This window comes from Carassius auratus, chromosome 27 (assembly GCF_003368295.1).
Source record: "Carassius auratus strain Wakin chromosome 27, ASM336829v1, whole genome shotgun sequence".
In the NCBI taxonomy this organism is placed as follows: domain Eukaryota; kingdom Metazoa; phylum Chordata; class Actinopteri; order Cypriniformes; family Cyprinidae; genus Carassius; species Carassius auratus.
In genome coordinates this window covers 10,486,799-10,505,867 of record NC_039269.1, presented here as the reverse complement: position 1 = coordinate 10,505,867, position 19,069 = coordinate 10,486,799, and the positions used below count along the sequence as shown (strand labels likewise).

General features: G+C 36.9%; 1 protein-coding gene across 4 annotated transcripts in view; it reads right to left on the bottom strand.

Moving 5' to 3' along the window:
* The window catches only part of rasal2 (RAS protein activator like 2), a 75,464-nt gene that overhangs the window by 27,984 nt on the left and 28,411 nt on the right, over positions 1-19,069 (bottom strand). For 3 of the 4 annotated variants that reach the window (XM_026205829.1, XM_026205828.1, XM_026205827.1), the window contains exons 2-3: positions 9,960-10,087; positions 9,107-9,233 (exon numbers count right to left, since the gene is read on the bottom strand). In XM_026205829.1, coding sequence (XP_026061614.1) covers positions 9,107-9,233; positions 9,960-10,087 — 255 coding nt within the window. Of the gene's footprint in view, positions 1-4,127; positions 4,343-9,106; positions 9,234-9,959; positions 10,088-19,069 lie in introns of those variants that run through there. The other variant, XM_026205831.1, reaches the window with a different exon arrangement.

Genomic DNA, 19,069 nt, shown 5'->3' with positions numbered 1-19,069 from the left:
ATATATATATATATATATATATATATATATATATATATATATATAAACTTTATCCAAATTGTTAAACATAACTGTAAATAAAAAATAAAGCAAATAAAAATAGTGTTAAACATTTAACAAAAATGTTATGTGTAACACTGTAAATTTAAGACCTAAAAATACATTCTGCTAAGTTTTTTTTTTTTTTATGATCCAAGAAGGTCAAAAAGTAAAAAAAAATTCACACATCAATGGTCTTAAAAATTCTACAACAAAAAATTACACTGTCTACCAATGCAAATTGAGACTACCTCAGGACACCAGGCTGTTTGAATCTTTGTACACGGAGTCAGCTAAAAAAAACAACAAAGAAACAAGAGACACAGGCAGTGTGGACAAACCAGCTATTCTCAGTGACTACACTTTGATTTAGTTCCCTTAAATCACAGCTATTACGTCTGTCTCTCTCTCCCTCCTCAGCTCTCAGCTCATCCATCTCCTCACTATATGCAGCCCAAGGTCAGACTGTCCCTGGCTGTCCTCTGTCCCCTGGCGTCAGAGTCATCAGGTCTCCCTGTCAGCCCCTCTGTGAGGCCAGGCCAGGCCAGCACAGCGTAGCGTCTCCTTCTCTCCTACCCTCCAGGCTGTGACTGCCCCTGAAAATCCACTTACTGCATTGATTTGGCCCAGCCCTTCCTCGGATCAATACAGCGCTGGAGATAACAGAGGAGTTAAAATCAACACAGCAAGACCTGAAACAGGGACCCAGGCTGTAATTAGAAGTGATGCGTGTGCTCTGGTGTTGGTGGATAGGAGGATGGGGGATGGGAGAGAATGGGTGGTCCCCTAGTTAGTGGACACCACTGCTTTTATTGCCTTCTGAGATGAGCAATCAGTCTGTGGTAAAATGTCATTTGGAGAGTATAAATGAATACAGATTTGCCTAAAAAAACACTTTATATAGAGTCAAACTGCCTGCAACATTAAGCATAACTGCACTTACATTACCCATCATTCTCTGCATGGATGAGAAGACTGTTATTAAATGTACTGATATAAGGATACATTGTAAGAGAGACACAGTTCACTGGAAAACTAGATTTTACATTTTCTGTGTGGCATTTGTCTGTGCAAAACTCTAAGTCCATGAGATTTTTGTTTTATGTGTTTAACTTTGCAGCATCTCAGTGCCTTGTTCATGGTAAACGCTGATCAACACAAGCTCCATCTCTGAATCCGCTCCGAGTTTAGGTTGACTTAATGTCTTCAATCTATCTTCAATTATAATTATTATATTTATAAACTCTGAACTTTACAGTGAAACATTTTTAAGTTCATATTTTTAATTCCTTTTGCATTTAGTATTTTTTAAATATATTATTCTTATTCTTATTATTAGCATTTTATAACCAAATAACAAATCACAAAAATCTTGCCAAATTGTGTGGCCCTAAAATTCGTTTTTGTTTGTTTTTCTTTATTGTATTTTAATTCACAATTGCAAAATATATAACCACCATCATGCATGCTTGCTGTTGAGCACTACCCAAAAATGAGCCTTACCCAGCTTTCCTCATTATCCCAACATGACCCTGAGAACAAGACCTTAAAGAAACCCACAACTTTATCAATATACTTCATGCCTGAGCAGTATGGAATACATGAAAAGCCTACTTGTCAGGCCTCTCCACACCATCAAAGTAAAGATGATGATACCTGATATGAAATGTGCAGGCCGGGTATTAATTATTCATATTTAGTGGAACAGCAGGGGCATCAGTGAAGCTGAGCAAAGCTCCACACTTCCACCACAAGGAAATGCAGCATTTCTCTGCATCATAATGCTCCGAGACGGTAAGCTATGGGAAAACCCTGCATGAAAGCCACTGCAAAACGTGAGTGAGAATGCTGTGACCGGGCAGGATTTACTCAGAAACACTTATCCATGGGCCTGTTATCCCAAAGATTTTTTCTCTTCAGTCAGATACCCAAGAGCATTTTATGAGGGGTTATATTTCTTTTTATTGCAAGGTTTATTATACTTCAAACTTCTATTTGTAGTGCTAAACCACAATAACAGATTGATGGCGGTACAGAACACTTCCAGAAGTGTTTTGCTGACTAAGAAATACATTTTTCTCTTGCATTGTCTTGCTATTTTGCTATTATATAATAATGTGAAACAAGTGCAAACAGAAGCACAGTAGTGTATCCTATTCTTAACATTCCTTCCCTCATGCCAAGACTTCTGTCACTATTTACTTTTACATCTATCTGTTTTTGTGTGATTCCAAACGTCTGGAATGCAGTGATGTCACAACACCAAGCTGTGAAACTGGAGACTCGCAAGATGCCTTTTCCACTCTTACACTGAGCAGACAGGTGTGGCGCACTACATTAAGATCCTTGCAACTCACAGACCTTGCATTGTTTTAGATTTATGATGCCTCAGAATCTAAAGGTCAAACTGGTTTGGTAAAAACCCCCGGAAACCCACAGACAGGTATTTCAAGTTTAACATTAGGTATGAAAAATGTACTGAGGTTCATATGAGGGGGGGTCATATGATGTTCTCACACACTTCCTTCCACTTATATATGAAACACTGTCACCTACATGAACAATAGTGCAATCGTATGTGATGACTGTCATTTTAGATGATGTTATTCAGAGTCGCAAAGCAAGTTTCAGGCCTGAAAGTGTAAAACTCCTGTCAGATGGGGGTAGGGCAAAAGACAACAAAGATTGAATGACACTAAGCAGGAGTTTACATCCAAACAATCTTTGCCATGACAAATCAGCCTACTTCAATCTACATTAGGACTCTCAAATCCCAAGGGTGTTTAAGTGATATTTAGAATTGAAAACTCATGGCAATGGCACGCATGTTTTTTTCCTTTTGGCATGCAAATCTACTGGAAGGTCTCTTTACAGAAAGGTCTCTGAAAGCAATCTGTGCATTTTCATAGTTTATTTGTAATCTCATTCATGTTCTCTGTAATCTAGCCTTTCCATACATAAAAACAATTAAATCTAATAAATACATTATTTTTTACTGCAGAATATTTGCTTTTATACAACCACATATAATAGTATTGCTATACATGACTAAAATGGCCTATTATACTTTGCGTAAAAACGGAAAATAAAACAGGATCATCATATTCTCTTATTAATTATTATCCGATTAATTCAATGAAAGCATCCATCTCCCTTTTAATACATTGGCATATTAGTATAGATGACATTAAAATGCAAATAAATAAATAAATAGCAGTGGACGCCAGGAGAGGTGACCGTTAATGAAGGATGGGGGGCAGACAAGCGGAAGAATCGATGCTTTCTTCTACTTAGCGTTAAAGGCACGATGACAACGAGCCATTGTTAATCTAAATTAGGCTTTAATTAAACCGGACAAAGGAAAACGTCCACTTTTAGATCCAGAGTCGTGAAAAATTAGGAATGGGAATCCTTCCGAATCCGTAGCCTACTTCAAATGTAATTCATTCATTTTTCTTTATAAAACATTATTAAAGTACCACGAGCTTTAAAGTACAATACAAACAGCAACAACTGTTGGTTTAAAACACGACGATATAAATAATTGCACGCGTTTCAATTAGCAACCTCACCGAGTGATTCATTTAGTATCATATTTTGATTCAGTAAAACGAACCGATTCAAACGAGTCATTTGCTCAGGAATCGTTCTACTTCGGTTGGACTGTGCTTTAGGAGTCGGATCTTTATAGTAGTGAATCAAAGAGTAATTGTTGTGGAATCGGACCACACTAGCCACGCTGTTTGTTTCAAAAACTACTAGATTCAGAGCATTTTAATTTTGCGTTTCGTCCGAAAAGGCGGGAAACACAAGTTGATGAAACGTAACGTTACACGTCATGAAATTAAAAAAATACAGTTTATCGATTCCAAACAGAACCTTAAACAGAACCGTTTCAACTTCAGACAACGTACACACTACATCATCATCAACACTAATAACAACACTATAATACGACTTAGTAGTAGACCAAAGTCTCAAATGTGTACGTAACATAAATTTAAACTCTCACGACTAAGTTATGTCACTGCCGTGTGGCTCCCCTCCACAACCGTTGAAGCGACGCGAAAAACATAAGTTTATGTTACCTATAAACTCCATGGTTGATATCGATCCCGCAATCAGTTATAGTCACATCCCTCCGCAAATACAAAACGAAACAATCCCAAAGAGCAGATGATTGAGCCGAGCCGGTGTTTAGTGAGTGAAGTCTCTCACACTCCTTCACACAGTCGATACACTGAGGAATGCTGTAAAGCCTGAGCTGAGCTCGATCCAGTCAGACTCAGTCAAACCCTCTCCGCTCTTCTCTCTCTGTTAGTCTATTGAAGAGCACAATGGCTGTCCTCTCCGAGGAGCCTTTTATCTACAGATGATTGCACACTGCCCATCTTCAGACATTACATTACTAGGAAATGTTTGTCAAGGCAGTTCACCCAAAATGAAAGTTCAGTCATTTACTCGCAATTATGTCGTTCTACAGAAGAGAAAGCCAAATAGGCTTTGAATATGATGTTTCCAGAAAAAAGGGAAGAATTAATTAAAACAATGGGTTTAATACAGACGTGCCAATGACTCAATATAGTACAGATCCTGATAAATAAGACACAGAACAGAAATATAAAAATATGGTTGCACTATTATATTTGATTCACGGTGTAACACTGAAGAAAGACATTCACCTGTTGCATGCCTGAGAAAGAAGAGGAAACCCTCACTGCTGCAGAACAATATAGTGTTATGAATGAATGAGGGAAGTGAAGCAGCTGGATGTACAACTCCATTTATTTTTCTGAGCATTAGCATCGATGAATGCCATTTCTCACCATAGTTTTATTTCAGATAAATCATAAAAAAAAGGAAGTCACGAGAAAAAAGTACAATACTGTATTTTTAAATTTTCTAAATATGATGCAATACAGAAAAAGAATAGTGATAACATTTTAAATAAAAAGTGATGTGACATTCACAGTGATTGATTTAAACTTATGATTTAAGCTTTGTTTCAGTGTAAACAAAATTAGTTTGCAGTAATAAAATGCTATAGATAATAATTTAACTATCTTAAACTAATATATATATATATATATATATATATATATATATATATATATATATATATATATATATATATATATTCCACTTATAATGGGTTGAAGCTACATATAACAGCAGCTCACACTGTGAAATGTATCATAGCAACAAGTCTGGCAAGGAAATATTTGCAATTTCAATCTCCCAGCATGCCAAAGGCACACAATATGGTCACTGCTGACTGACAACATGCAGTTTTAGATCAAATTTTGCAGTCTCTGGGTATCTGATCTGTAGTTTTCCGCTAATTATTAACATATTTAGAGATAAAAATACTGAAACATTGCAAAAAAATATGAGACACTATAGAATCTGAATGATGCAGAATTGCATACTTAACAGTCCAAACCAAGCCGATTTAGTAAATCATAGCTGGATTAAACTTTATAGAGTGCAAGATGGTTCCTCTGAGAGGAACAGACTAAAGCTTCTGTCTTCTAGCGCACTGAAAAAGCTTTTATAGAGGTCAAAGCAGCTGCACTGCAAGCTTATAACTATTTGGAGTTACTTTATAGGGGAGTCTGTGAGGTGGAGGAATATTACAAGATGACAGAGGAAAGCTCCGAGATGAACATAGCAGAATTTCAGCCTTCTAACTAGCTAGGAAAGCACTGAGACAGTTAAATCAGACTGTATGCACTGTATAGGCAATGACATGGTGAAATTTTGTAACCCTAAAGGCCCAGCATTGCAATTTTGCAGTTTTACAATTCTCTAAAATTCACCCCCAAAAAACATATGCATAAACACCATTATATTCTGGGAACAGTGGCTTCATAAAAACAAACACAAAAAAACAAAACAACAAAAAAAAAAAACTTCAGATAAGGGTCTCAAGATGACAAACACAAATCAGTGACAGAAAAAAAAGACAAATATTACAATGATTTTCATCTAAAATTCAAGATACAGAGAAACTTAGACAGCAGCATCCAAACAAAGCAGAATTGTGCATCTATAACGCACTGAGAGAACTGTATAAAAGAGCTGAAAATAATACTCTATAATGGCCATCCAGATAGATCTGATACATATAGCCTCGAACTTTGTTCCTTCTTCCAACAAGCATAACAACATTCTGCTCTCAACACACTAGTAGCACTTTTTTCTTGCCCCAAATATGCCAGGAAGTTCTTGTGATCTGCCTCGTTACCACGTAAAAATGTGAATTTCTCAGGACAGCATGCCTCATGACACCGCTCTCTGAACTATTGTCATCCTTTTTTATTTGTTTCAATAAAACACTGAAATATGTTGCACAAAGACCCCGAGGGGGGAAACACAGACTTATGGACCAATATTAATGGATTCTGTAAAGTCGAGTCATCTCAACGTGTATAAATAGCAAAATCAATTGGACATATTCTTTAGTGCAACAATAGAATGAGACTCATTTCATCTATCATAATAGCTCCCCATTATTCTATTTTAGTCTCTATTAAATGCTTCATTACTACTAGCAAAGAGGTTAAAGAGAATGTTGCCTTTTCAAAAATTGCATTTTTAGGGATAGTTAACTTAAAAATTAAAATTGGCATCATTTACTCATCTTCATTTAGTTCCTAATGTGTATGACTTATATTTTCTGTGGAAAATTTAAAAAAAAAAAAATTATAATAATACATTTCGACTCACCCCAGAGCCAAAGGGTGTAAAGTTATTATTGAACTTTTACATTGTATGGGCAAAAACAGCAGAAACGTGATTTTGTGTGGAAGGAACATCCACAATTCAAACCTAATTGCAATTACATAAATAGCTCTGTTTGCTTTGTGAGAGGGGTCAGAACCTCATTGTCTTGACAACTGTGAGAAAGATGGGGCCCGAGCTTCAATAAGTGATACATCCCTCCTGTTGCAACAACAGAAAAAAAGAGAGAAAAAGTATGCTTCACAGATCGAAACCATACAAACTGAAAACCACATATGATCTCACTACATTTTTTGTAGCTGTGAATCTAACAGCCTCTAGAGACTCAAGCTGTTCTGAATGGCCATGGAAACCCTGGACTCTCCCTTTCCACCCTGGCTGCGAAGTGTCTCATTGTCGAACAGAGTGAACATTAACATATAAATAACCCTCTTCTCTCGGTCTCTGAATCTGTGGCGGTGCAGCTTAGGAGGGTCTGGAGAATGAATGACTCTCTTAGTCACAGAGATTTGTGCATTTCTCCGACCGCTGCCTTTAGCAACCAGCCCACTGGGTCAGTGTCCGCACCCCCGCACGTACTGGCACTGAATGAGAGACCAGTCAGAGGGCAGCTTCAGTTATTGCCCCCCTAGGCCTGGGAGGGAACCAAACACTGTCCAGAGAGAAAGAGAGAGAAAACTAACAAAGTAACAACAGTGAGTTTTGTTCTGCAAAATGACATTCCTCTATACTCCTCCTCGCACAAGCTTGCTCAGCCCACAGAGGTCGCAGAATCAAACGTACCCAAACATAATGAGTCATTATGAGAAAGAGGTGTGGATATGGAGAAGTGAATCAGATGAATAACTTGTTTTCAGAACAACTTCAACTTTGAAAATTCTGGATAGGGAGCGTCCATCTGAGTGAGTTTGATAAAATGAATGGATTTTGTCATCATTAGCATATCCTCTTGCCATTAAAAGCTTGTCTGACTTTCTTCAGTTGAACACAAAATAAGACATTTTGAAAATAATTTTGTGTCTGTTGTTTTGGACCCTATTGACTTTCATTATATGAAAAAAAGCAGCAGCAAAGAATTCTTCAAAACATCTTATTTTATGTTTCACAGAAGCCAGTCAGTCATACAAGTTTGTAACAGCAAGAGAGTGAATACATTCTGACTACATGTTCTCATGCTATAACAATGAGGGCGGTGTGTATATATGCGAATAATTATGCATTTGATACTGTTGTACAACTGATCTTTGTTTTGTGAAATATTCCGCAGTTTTGAGCATGCATATTTTCGCCCCCAGTCTGGTGTTTTTCAAAGCTTAGCCTGCGGTGTTGTGGTTAAATCCATTGCTTTGTTATCCTTATCCTCCGTGCTTGTGGCAGTCGATTCAGAATAACGGCTCTGATGTTACAAATGCACTAACTGACGTGATTTCGTTCATGATTCACCTCATGCTCTGCCTGCTAGCACACAAATCCGTATGCTATAACCAGCAATGTGAGCGTGCTTGTTTAACAACATCTTAAAGCTACAGTAAATGCTAAAAGAGCGCCATTTGATTCCCTGGTATAAGCTTCATTTTAGAAACCCTATAAACATAGCAAAAAAAAAAAAAAAGCTTTGTCCAAAGTACCTAGAGGTCCTGCTACTATTTTTTATCAGCAATAAAATATTGCTGATAAATATCTGATATAAAATCTCTATACAATTTTTGTATATTAGAAAAAAAATATATATTTTTTAATGCTACAGTGAAAATTGGGCACAATATTAATTGAAAAAAAAAAAAAAAAAAAAAAAAAAAATATATATCAGTAATTACTTAGTTCTACAGTGAATACTGGCATCACAATACTGACTAAAAATCTGAAAGAAACTTTATTTGATAAAAAAGACATTTAACAGTATTATTCAGCTGCAATTTATTTTAATATGTCTGATATTAAAAGTCTATTATTCTTGCACCACAAATATAAAAATATTAACAATTTTAAATGTAAATGTTGTCAATATGAATTAAAAACATGAAAGAATCTTTATTTGACCTATGTTATTTTTAACTATTAAACAAATGTTTACTGTTGCTGAATGTTATTGTTAAATTACAAATTAACTTTGAGTGTTATATAATCTAAAATGTAAAAATAGATTTAAAATTAAGAATGAAAAACAAAAAAATAAACATCACTGATATTATACAATAACCCTATCAAAACTCGAATATATTCATGTTTCCTCTAGAATATTCCTGTGGTTATTTTGCCAGCCAGAGAGCATAAATTATAGTTTTGCTATCATAACAGAAACACCACACACTGTAAATCTTACCTAACATGGAGGTTCCCTCTGGTGGATACTCTGGGAACGGTCCTTCAGAGGGCACACTGACTGTCCTTCTCAGGCTGCGAACCTTTGATGAGGATGCTGTGGGGCTTTCATGGACCTCAGATGGCATCTGGGAACAAGTCAGAGGTCAGAGGTCAGTGGGTGGAGGTCACAGGGTTACACATTCTAACAGTGGGCCAGAAAGTCCCTTTTCCTGACAGTGCTACTAATTAACTAACCGTTTAAATGAATGTGAAAGCAATCTGTCAATCTATTTCAATACATGAAGTGAATTGATTGATTATTCCCTTTCATAACCTCAAATCATAAAACCGTGCAAAATGAGGCTCTTTAACTATCAAGACCAATTTGAATGAGACGAGTTTTCCTTAAAGGGATAGTTCACATAATAAACTCATCCTCAACACAAAAGAAGATATTTTGAAAAATGTTGGTAACCAAACACTGTCTGCATTGTACATTTTACTTCCATCAACAGTTTTTACCTACATTCTTTAAAAATATCTTCTTTTTAGTCTCACAGAACAACAACATGACAGTTGAGTAAATGCCGACAGAATTGTCATTTTTCAAAACCAACTGAATCTTTGAGGAGGTTGGGTAAATTTACTTTGTGATTTTATTCGAATCACAGATGTTAACTGTCTGGAAAACGAATCCCATCCAAATCCAAATGACATCCGCAAACAACGCATTTAACCCTCACAAGGGGAAATGTACAACAAAGCACAAACATCATCTGCGTGTCTTCATTTAACTGTCCTTCGCTCTTCATTCTGATGGAGAGGAAGAGAGAAGAATGAGGGGATAAAGCATAGGGAAGGAGCGCTCTTACCTCTTCCTCCTTGTTGAGCAGGATGAGCTGACTATCGGTCAGGATGCAGTACTTCCTCTCCCAAACGCAGGGCTCCGTGTACGGCGACTGGCCGCAGGAGAAGAGGTGGCTGGGCGGCCCCTTCACATCTGTGCACAGAGGGCAGAAAAAACACCTCAGAATGGATTGCCATTTAAAAGGACCACCACAAAAACCGGCTCTCTTCATGTTACCAAAGATTCTCATCAGACTTAAACTTTAGGACAGAGCAACACTTTTAATGGGATTTCCAAAATATGTGGCTACATATTCCCTCACAGCTTGTAGAAATAGACAAGGACCCTCAGAGAAGCACAGACTCTCTTCTCTTCTTTCTTTAATCACCAGTTCACTTCACAAAAATAGACTCTGGACAATGATGCTGCTCATAAGAAAACGAGTCACGCTGGACTCATTAAAGGCTGCTGTGAGTGATCTCTGCATCACTAGCAGCATCAAATGGATTTGCAAAAATAATGGTCTCCACAACTGTCCTCCACTGTTAGGACAAAGAGCTAGTGCGGTATCAAATGTATCTCACTGGCAGAAAGCTGCTTTCAGCATTTCTGATTGGATAATACAATGCTGCAATTACATTCATAAATGTGTCAGGTAACAAGAAAAATCAAGTGTATATATATAATATATATATAAAAGGAGATACCCCCTGACAATGTAAAGCGCTTTGAGTGCCTAGAAAAGCACTATATAAATGTAAGGAATTATTATTATTATTATTAGTAGTAGTATTATATATAAATACTACACTACTGTTCAAAGGTTCTGGGTTGGTTTTAAAGGTATATTATGCCCACAAAGGCAGCATTTATTTTGCATTTTTTAGAAAAGAAGAAAAAGAAATAAATGAAAACTGAATTTTTAGTATCCATAACTCTGATGATCATAAATCATTCTAATATACTGATTTGGTGCTCAAGAAATATTTCTTATTATTATTATTAAGTTTGTAGGCTAGTATATTTTTAAAGCAACTGATTCATTTTTTTCAAGATTATTTGATAAAAAAAAAAAAGAAAATCCAAAAGGACAGCATTTCTTTAAAATGTACACCTGATGAAGTAAACTATTAACTTAAAATTAAAATAATTGTAACAATTACTGACCGGAAACGTTCACTTTGTGAATTATGTTTGAGAAAAACACAAATATAAAGAAGAAGAAAGCAATGCAAAAGTGTACTGATTCTATATGAGAGTTTATCTATCATAATTGACTGGATTGAGAAAAGGTGGCTGAGAAGGGTTGAAAAATAAAAAGGCATTGGGGATGTAATATGAAAGGAAAGTCGTTTCAGAGGCAAAAGATGGCAAACTTGTACAATAATACCAGAAAAGTGCATTAATGTAAACTTTGATTTCATCTTTGAACAGCTGTAATTGAACTGCATGGTGTTCAGCACACTGCAGCCTGTAGAGGGCAGTGTTCTACTAGTTTACAGGATTCAATCTCAGTGGGAGAGAATGACACCATGAAGCTCATGATTCTTTGCATCTCTCTCAGAGCAAACAAACAAACCCTCTTAGGGGAAACATCTGCTTTTTGAAAGCAAGAACCCAGTGATTTGATGCGTTCTAGGTCACCTTCAGAGCGACACTGATTGCATTTTGAGAAGGATCACATTTGATGTCACATACCAGTGAGTGGAAGCACTTGTCAGAAAACATTACTGACAAAAAGCCTGGCAGTCCTCCTTGTCTATTAATTGATCATTTAGACCTTCGCTAAGCTTCTTCAATCAGTTCTGGCTGACAGTTTTGCTGTACGGTTGACCAGAGCGAGACACAGAAAGAACATGTCAGGACTCAGGGTCAGAGGTCAGCCCTTCCTGGTTGGGCCAAGTGGCAGCACTTCAGCTTTCCCAGGCCTCATTACTAAATGAACACCACACAGACGCAGAAGAAAGTGACGCAATGTGTCTCAAGAGGACGGGTGTGACGGATGCGTCTCCACTCAGTTTACTGAACGCAGTCTTCTTGCCCACCACTATTTTCCACATTAAGCTATCAGCCCCAGCAATGACGAAAATGCACAAGGGGGAAAGAAAAAAACACTAGCTCTTTGAACAATGTACGATCAGGGGATAGAGCGGGCAGAGAACTGATAGAAAGATTCAGAAAGAGAGCCAACTGAACAAAAAAATTAAGACCTAGAAAAAAATACTCTGCGAATAGAGCTTGGTGGGCTTTAAAAAAAAAAAAAATAAATAAAATAAAATAAGAATAAAAAAGGTTTTTGATGATATTTGATAAATTCTTTTTTCTCTCCTTTTTTTTTAATCAGAGAAATCATTTCAGTAATACAGCACAGATTGCTATAGATTTTAAATGTTCATTTTAAAAAATAATAATAATTTAATATAAATAATTTCTTTATTTGTAACTTTAATTTTTTTAATCCGCAAAGACGCAATATTTAATCAAAATGTCTGTAAATTTGTACAATTTCTATTTCGGAAAAATGTTGAACTTACTTTCTTATTATAGATAGTAAAAAGATGTTTCGTGGTTTCGACAAAAATATGAAACTGTTTTTCAACTGATAATAAGACAACATTTTTGAGCATCAAATCAGCACATCGGAATGATTTCTGAAGGATCATGTGACCCTGAAGACTGGAGTAATGATGCTGAAAATTCAGCTTTGCCATCACAGAAATACATTTCATTTTGAAATGTATTAAAATATAAAACAATTTGAATTAGTAATGATATTATTTCACAATATTTAGTGGTTTTACTGTATAAATAAATATAGTTTTGGTGTAAACCAATTCCAAACACTAGTGCATTTAAACAATAACATTATATAAAAAGTATTTTTTTAATTTTTTTTAAAATGATGACTCAAATCAGACAAATAGAACCGGTTTAGAAATGAATCAAACTCACCAAATCACTAAAACGTTTTTTTTTTTTTGCTAATAAATCTAAACTCAGAAATGCTATCAAGATTCAGTTGGCTCTCTGAACACTTACATTTTATGGAAAAAACAGCTTGGACAAACTGCACCTTTCATTTTCCATGGAAAAAGTCAAACGAGTCATGAATGAACATGAGGTTGATTAAATGATGACAGAAATGTACTTCTTGGGTATATTATCTCTTTAAAGACCCAGGAGCCATTCACAGTGTTGATTATGTTACATCACCAGAGATTATTTTCTGTGTTACTATTGGTAATAATGTGTGAATGAAAGAGTTCTGGAGAGATCGAGCTCAACTCTGCCAACGACACAAACGGTTCTTCTATTTACTGCTCCGCAAACAAGCATACAACTGTGTAAACAGACACGCTTTAATGGGTGTTTGGATAAGTGCTGGTAGGCAAACGAGGGAGACTGGCGGCGACTGCAGAAAGATGGAGGTGAAACGTGTGGGAGTGGAGGGAGCCGGTCTGTTCGAGACGACAGCATATAACATATGGACGGGTGAGATAAAGTGACTTCTCCAGAGATCTCATATGCCATTAAGGAACGTGTGAAGCTGTTGGGAAAGCAGTTGACAACTCCATCTGATGGAACACAATGTCTTTCATAATTATCTACACATACAGAGACTCTCCAGGCACGAGAGATTTGAAAAGAACCCTGTTCAGTAACGCCAATATTTGCATTACAAATGTGTCAATTGTGCACCGCTAGTATCTGAATTCCAAAAATAGTTGTCTATTTTAATCTCTGTGCACCAGTGTTATTTAAACCTCATCAACTGCCATCATCCACTGACTGCCAATGCAGCGGCGAAGGAGATTTATTTCAGGAATTTTAATTACATCCCGTACAGATTCATTGCTTTGGCGTTCACCTGTGCCTGTTCATACCAGCTATGTGCAAATCACGGCTTCTCTCTGGGGAGAGTAAAAGGCCAGTGAACATTGAGGATCACAGATCTCTCAAAACAAGCAGATGGAACAGCCGCTCAAAGCCCTTTATTCTCGCCATTGGAAAGAAGTCAATGGTGTTTTCAGAGCTGAGAATTCTCATTAACATCTCACTGAACCAGACTTGATTGCATATGGGAGGCTATACATTGCAGATTCATTTGACTTCATTTGCAGGAATGCGATGTAGAATTATAACAAATATTTAAAAGCTTTAGAAAACCCTGGTTAAAAAGATTCTCTGGTAAAATGCAACATACAGGGTTGCCACCCTTTTTCAAGCAATGTATTTCTATACTCTTTCTAGCTTTTCATGATTGCACAATTATTTGTACAGTAACTGAATAGAGGTTGTTCCAGTTGCACTTTGCAATTCATAGATTTTTATTGCCATAAAAAAAGAATTGCGTACAGCATCAACCTTCCAGGATTTTTTAACACTATTAACTTAGGTTTAAGGCCTGGGAATGTATATTTTGTACACAATCCATTCATATTTGAGGTTTTCCATGATTATGGGAAACCTGAATGTAAGCTCCATTAACCGCATCTTGGCCACAAAAAATTGACACATTTTTTTAAAACAAAATTAAATCAAATAAAAACTTTGTGATCTTTAAAGTGTCTAAACCATCAGTTTCAGGTCTCAGCAAACTTTTAAGGGGGCCTTGAGACAACATGAATTATTTGAAAAAAGACATTAAATGACGCATAAAAATAAGTTAAAACTATTACAAATCAAGCATATTCTAATTCACCAACTAAATTTTCTCTTTCTTTTTGGAACAACCAGGGTAAAAAAAAAAAAAAAAATTGAAAAATTGAAAATGTACCTTTTAGACCTGGAAATGTAAATTAATGAAATAGTCTAGAAAAAAACTTTCTAATTATGCCTGGTCTGAATCCTTCTTTTAAATTAAGACTGTTTCTCTATGTGGAAGAGTGTACTGTAAATTGGCAAAGTAACAGCAAAACAAACTAAAGATTCTCTAGTCCACTGAGAAGGCAAAACATGTAACACTTGTTCAGGAACCTAATTACTGTGATCTCCTGCTAAATATATCAGTGGCATATAAAGCCCCCTCCCTGAGGTGTTCGGGCAAGGGAACATTTAGTTAAGTGTGAGTATGTCATCTGAAATCTAGCGTGAAAATCACATCTGTCCAGACAAAGTCCTTCAAAAAGTCCCGTTCAAAACCTCTGCAGAAACGCATTTTAACAAGAATGTTATTTCTGCAGAGTTCAGCGTGTCCATCATCCTCAACTGAACTGGTCTTTCACTCCGAGTAACCTCTAGATTGAAGTGCAGCGTAAGCAATGACAGTACATGCAAAGGATGTTTCCCAACATGCTCTGTGAGGGGGGCAGCAGCTCTGAAGTGAGAAAACCGATACGAATCAAACCCTGAAATGACAGAAAGGTTAGTTAAAATGTCAAGAGACAAGGTGATGAATAACACCCCCACAAAAAGGCAGCATCTCTCACACTAAAGCAATGTAGTGCTTCAGTATTTCATAAGAAACGCATGAAATATGTACCCGAAAGAATAAACACTAACTTCTCTGATAGGGAAATGCAACCAAAGAACCAAAGGCTGGATCAGGTGACCTCTGTGGGGAAACAAAAATGACACACAAATGAAGCCCCCCCTTTCGATGGGGATGTGCAAAACTAAATATTTTTAAGATGACTAGTGAGTTGTCTGAAAGACTAGTCGACTAATCCGTGTTAAGGATGCCCTGTAAAATGAGGCTGGACCCAGTTTGACAAGCTTCTTAGGGAGGCATACTCTAGCTGCTACAAGAAGTGCACATGAATGGAACGAAGGTCTCAAGACTTGTTTTAAAAAGTATGGACTACTTTTACCTTGACATACAAAATATTAAAAATGCAATGCTTGGAATGTAAAAATAAAGATGTGAGATGGTGCAGCAGCCAAAAGACATCTGTAAAAATATGCATGGCCGAAGCAGTGGTGCTTAACATTAAGTCAAAGACACTTATAATAATAACAACAACAATAATATTTACAATAAAGACATTTATAAACATATTTATACATTATTATATTTGTTTTATTATTATTATTATTGTGTATTTATTAATTTATGAACACTATAAAATATAACCTTGGCTGACATAAAAGAGCTAATCTGCACCACTACAAGGCTTTAAAAAAACATGACATACACACACACACACACACATTACAATCTGCAAATCAAAAATGAATTGATAAGTGTATATATATATATATATATATATATATATATATATATATATATATATATACACATTAAAAAAAAACTAAACTAAACAAAATGGTGAACATCATACTCAGCTTCTGTGCTAGCTCGACGGTCACTCAAGTGGCCGCACTCTTAATTATGCACAACTTTAGACCAAAAAATGTTTTGAACCTGTCTGTAAACGTTTTTTTTTCCTGCTGTAAAGTTGGGCATTTTAACATGGAGCGTTTATGGGATTGATTCCCTTTTGCTGTCAGCCTCTAGTGGTTAGTTGATGAATTACAATTTAAGTCACTTCCGTGTGGGCTTCACGAGACAGCACAGGAGGTTGCCGCTTGGGTTAAACACTTAATCTGAAAAGAAAACAACCCAATCACTGGGTTTGTCCATATTTTACCCAGCACTGAGTTGCATTTAACCCAGCATTTTATAGAGCGCACTGAGCTGTGAGGACAATTCCTTTAACCGGCAGTGAGCCCGTGGTGTGTAGAGAGACACCTGGGCTCCAGAAAGGGTGTAATAAGACTGTAACCAAGTGGGTGTCCTAGACATGGTTCTATGTGCGCCCATATGTTTGTTTGTGCAGCAGCACAGCTTGAAAACAATTACTGCAGGGTGGCTGCCAGCTGATCCCAAGAGCTGCCAGTTTGTGACCCCGTAATGGAGCTGGAGCCCAAAAATAGTGCTCACCCAAGAGGTCAACAAAGGTTCAGACAGACTAGCAGGAAGTGTGCGTGCATGTGTTAGATTAAAGCTCCATGTGTGTTACTGGACGATAATGTGATATCATCGTGTTTGTGAGATATCTGAGGTAATATTTAAGCAATAAGGCATGTTGACTATCTATGCGAGTATAAAAAGGTAAAACAGACGAGCCAAGCCAGTGTTGCATCAGAATGTGTAGTACACCACAGTTCATGATGTTTTGAGTAGGCATGTCACAAGCAGATCAAACATCTGTGAGGAGCATGTGCGTGACACTGACAGGCCTAATGTACATCTCTATGATCACAGACACCCACTGAGGCCCAGACCGGATTTGCATGTGTCTGATGAAGGGTAATCCTAACCCCTGCAGCCCTGCCTGGAATGTCTTCAGCTGAAGGAGAGGTCATACCACCTGTCCGGGATGAGGTTTCAGACGAGGGAATGCCTGGGACCGCTAATCATTGCCAACACAGAGAAAACTCAACCGGCTCCTGCTTTAAAACACCACTTTGTCAAGAAACTAAACTCTCCTCAACCAAACCAAACTCCTTGCAATTCCTTTCAGTGGTATAACCCTGGAAACAGTTCACCCAAAACATCATTTATTTACCCTGATGTTGCTGCAAAACTTATGACTTTCTTTCTTCTGTGGAACATAAAAAGAAAATGCCATATGAATAAATGTAAATGAGAATGTGTGCAATTAAGCTCCAAAATTTGAAAAAGCACAATAAAATTATCATGCGTCTCATCTACTATATTCCAAGTCATCTGGATTTAAACTTTAGGTTAGTAAGACCTAGACATAGACCAAAAAATCATTTTTATTAAAAATCTTCCTATAGGCTAAATTAAATATGGGAAACTTAGATGGTTTGACATCATTTTAGAGTAAACTACTCATTTAAATGTTGCAGTTTGTGTTTTATGTATGATTTATAACCGATGTTAATTCAACACCAAGTATCAATTAAGATAAATAGGTAGTGTCAGATATGTTATATATACACAAGTGCACGCACACACACACCATCATTTTTAGGCCATCAAACATACTGGTTCATACTGTTGAGAGATTCACAAACCCTTTACGAGCCACTTTGTTTGAACACAAATGGGACAACATTACTTCTCTCGTGTTTTCTCATGACAAACCCCAGTATAAAAGCAGTTCACAGCAGACTTGCAGACATATGAGGAAAGCAGAAGTGTGATTAAGTGAGGCAACAGGGAAGCTTCTGTTGTTGCAGAACTAAAATACGGATGTATTCTAGGCTAAACCACATTCTGGTCAAACTATATAGTCATGACCAAAAGTTGTGGCTGTGACATTAATTTTGTCTTTTGCACAGTTTTCTGCTTAAGAGCTGTGGTGTTCATAAACATTGTTTCTAGATTATTGTGTAGAGTGATCAAATGCATTTTAACAAATGTAACTTTTTTAGCTAACATTGATTGACTAATATCAGGAGCAGATGTGAAAGTGTGAATGAGTGCTAGTCAGGTGAAATTGCTATCACACTAAATAGATTGTAGGAGCAGACTGATGGAGGGAAGAAGCGCTTGCTACAAAGAATATTGCACCTGAAAGAATAATTTCGTCAAGAACTTCAAGGAGAGAAGTTTGACTGGAGTGAAGAAGTCTTCAGGACGCGCCAAGACCTCTCTTCTCCTGAGGAGTCATCTACAGAATCGTGTCTCCAGCAGTGCAGAGCTTGCTCAGGAATGACAGAAGCTTGATATGAGAGCATCTGTACGCAGGAGGAGTGAGGCCAAGACTTTTGGACAACAGCCTGATGTCAAGAAGGGCAGCAAAGATGCCACTTCTCTCCAAGAAAAACGTCAAGGACAGACTGAAATTCAGCAGGAAGTACAAGGATTGGACAGCAGAAGACTGGTGCAAAGTTATTTAATCGGATGAAGCTCCCTTCCGACTGTTCATGTTGTTGTTGCTGTTACGTGATGTATCAGTGTCTGACTAGGGTCAAGATGTGGAGTGAGGACATCGTCCTCATCTCATAAAATATACGGATTGTCTGTACACACGAAAATGCAAGGCTGTTGTTTTCATATTTATCAACTCTGAGACCTGGTTTCAAATAATAACGGTTACAGGCTCCCAAAACGCCAGATCCGTCTGGACGAAACGCCAATATGATAAAAAAAAATGTACGTATATAAAGACATCTGGCATCTATATACGGGCCCTAATTCATACAAGCCTCAAGAACATA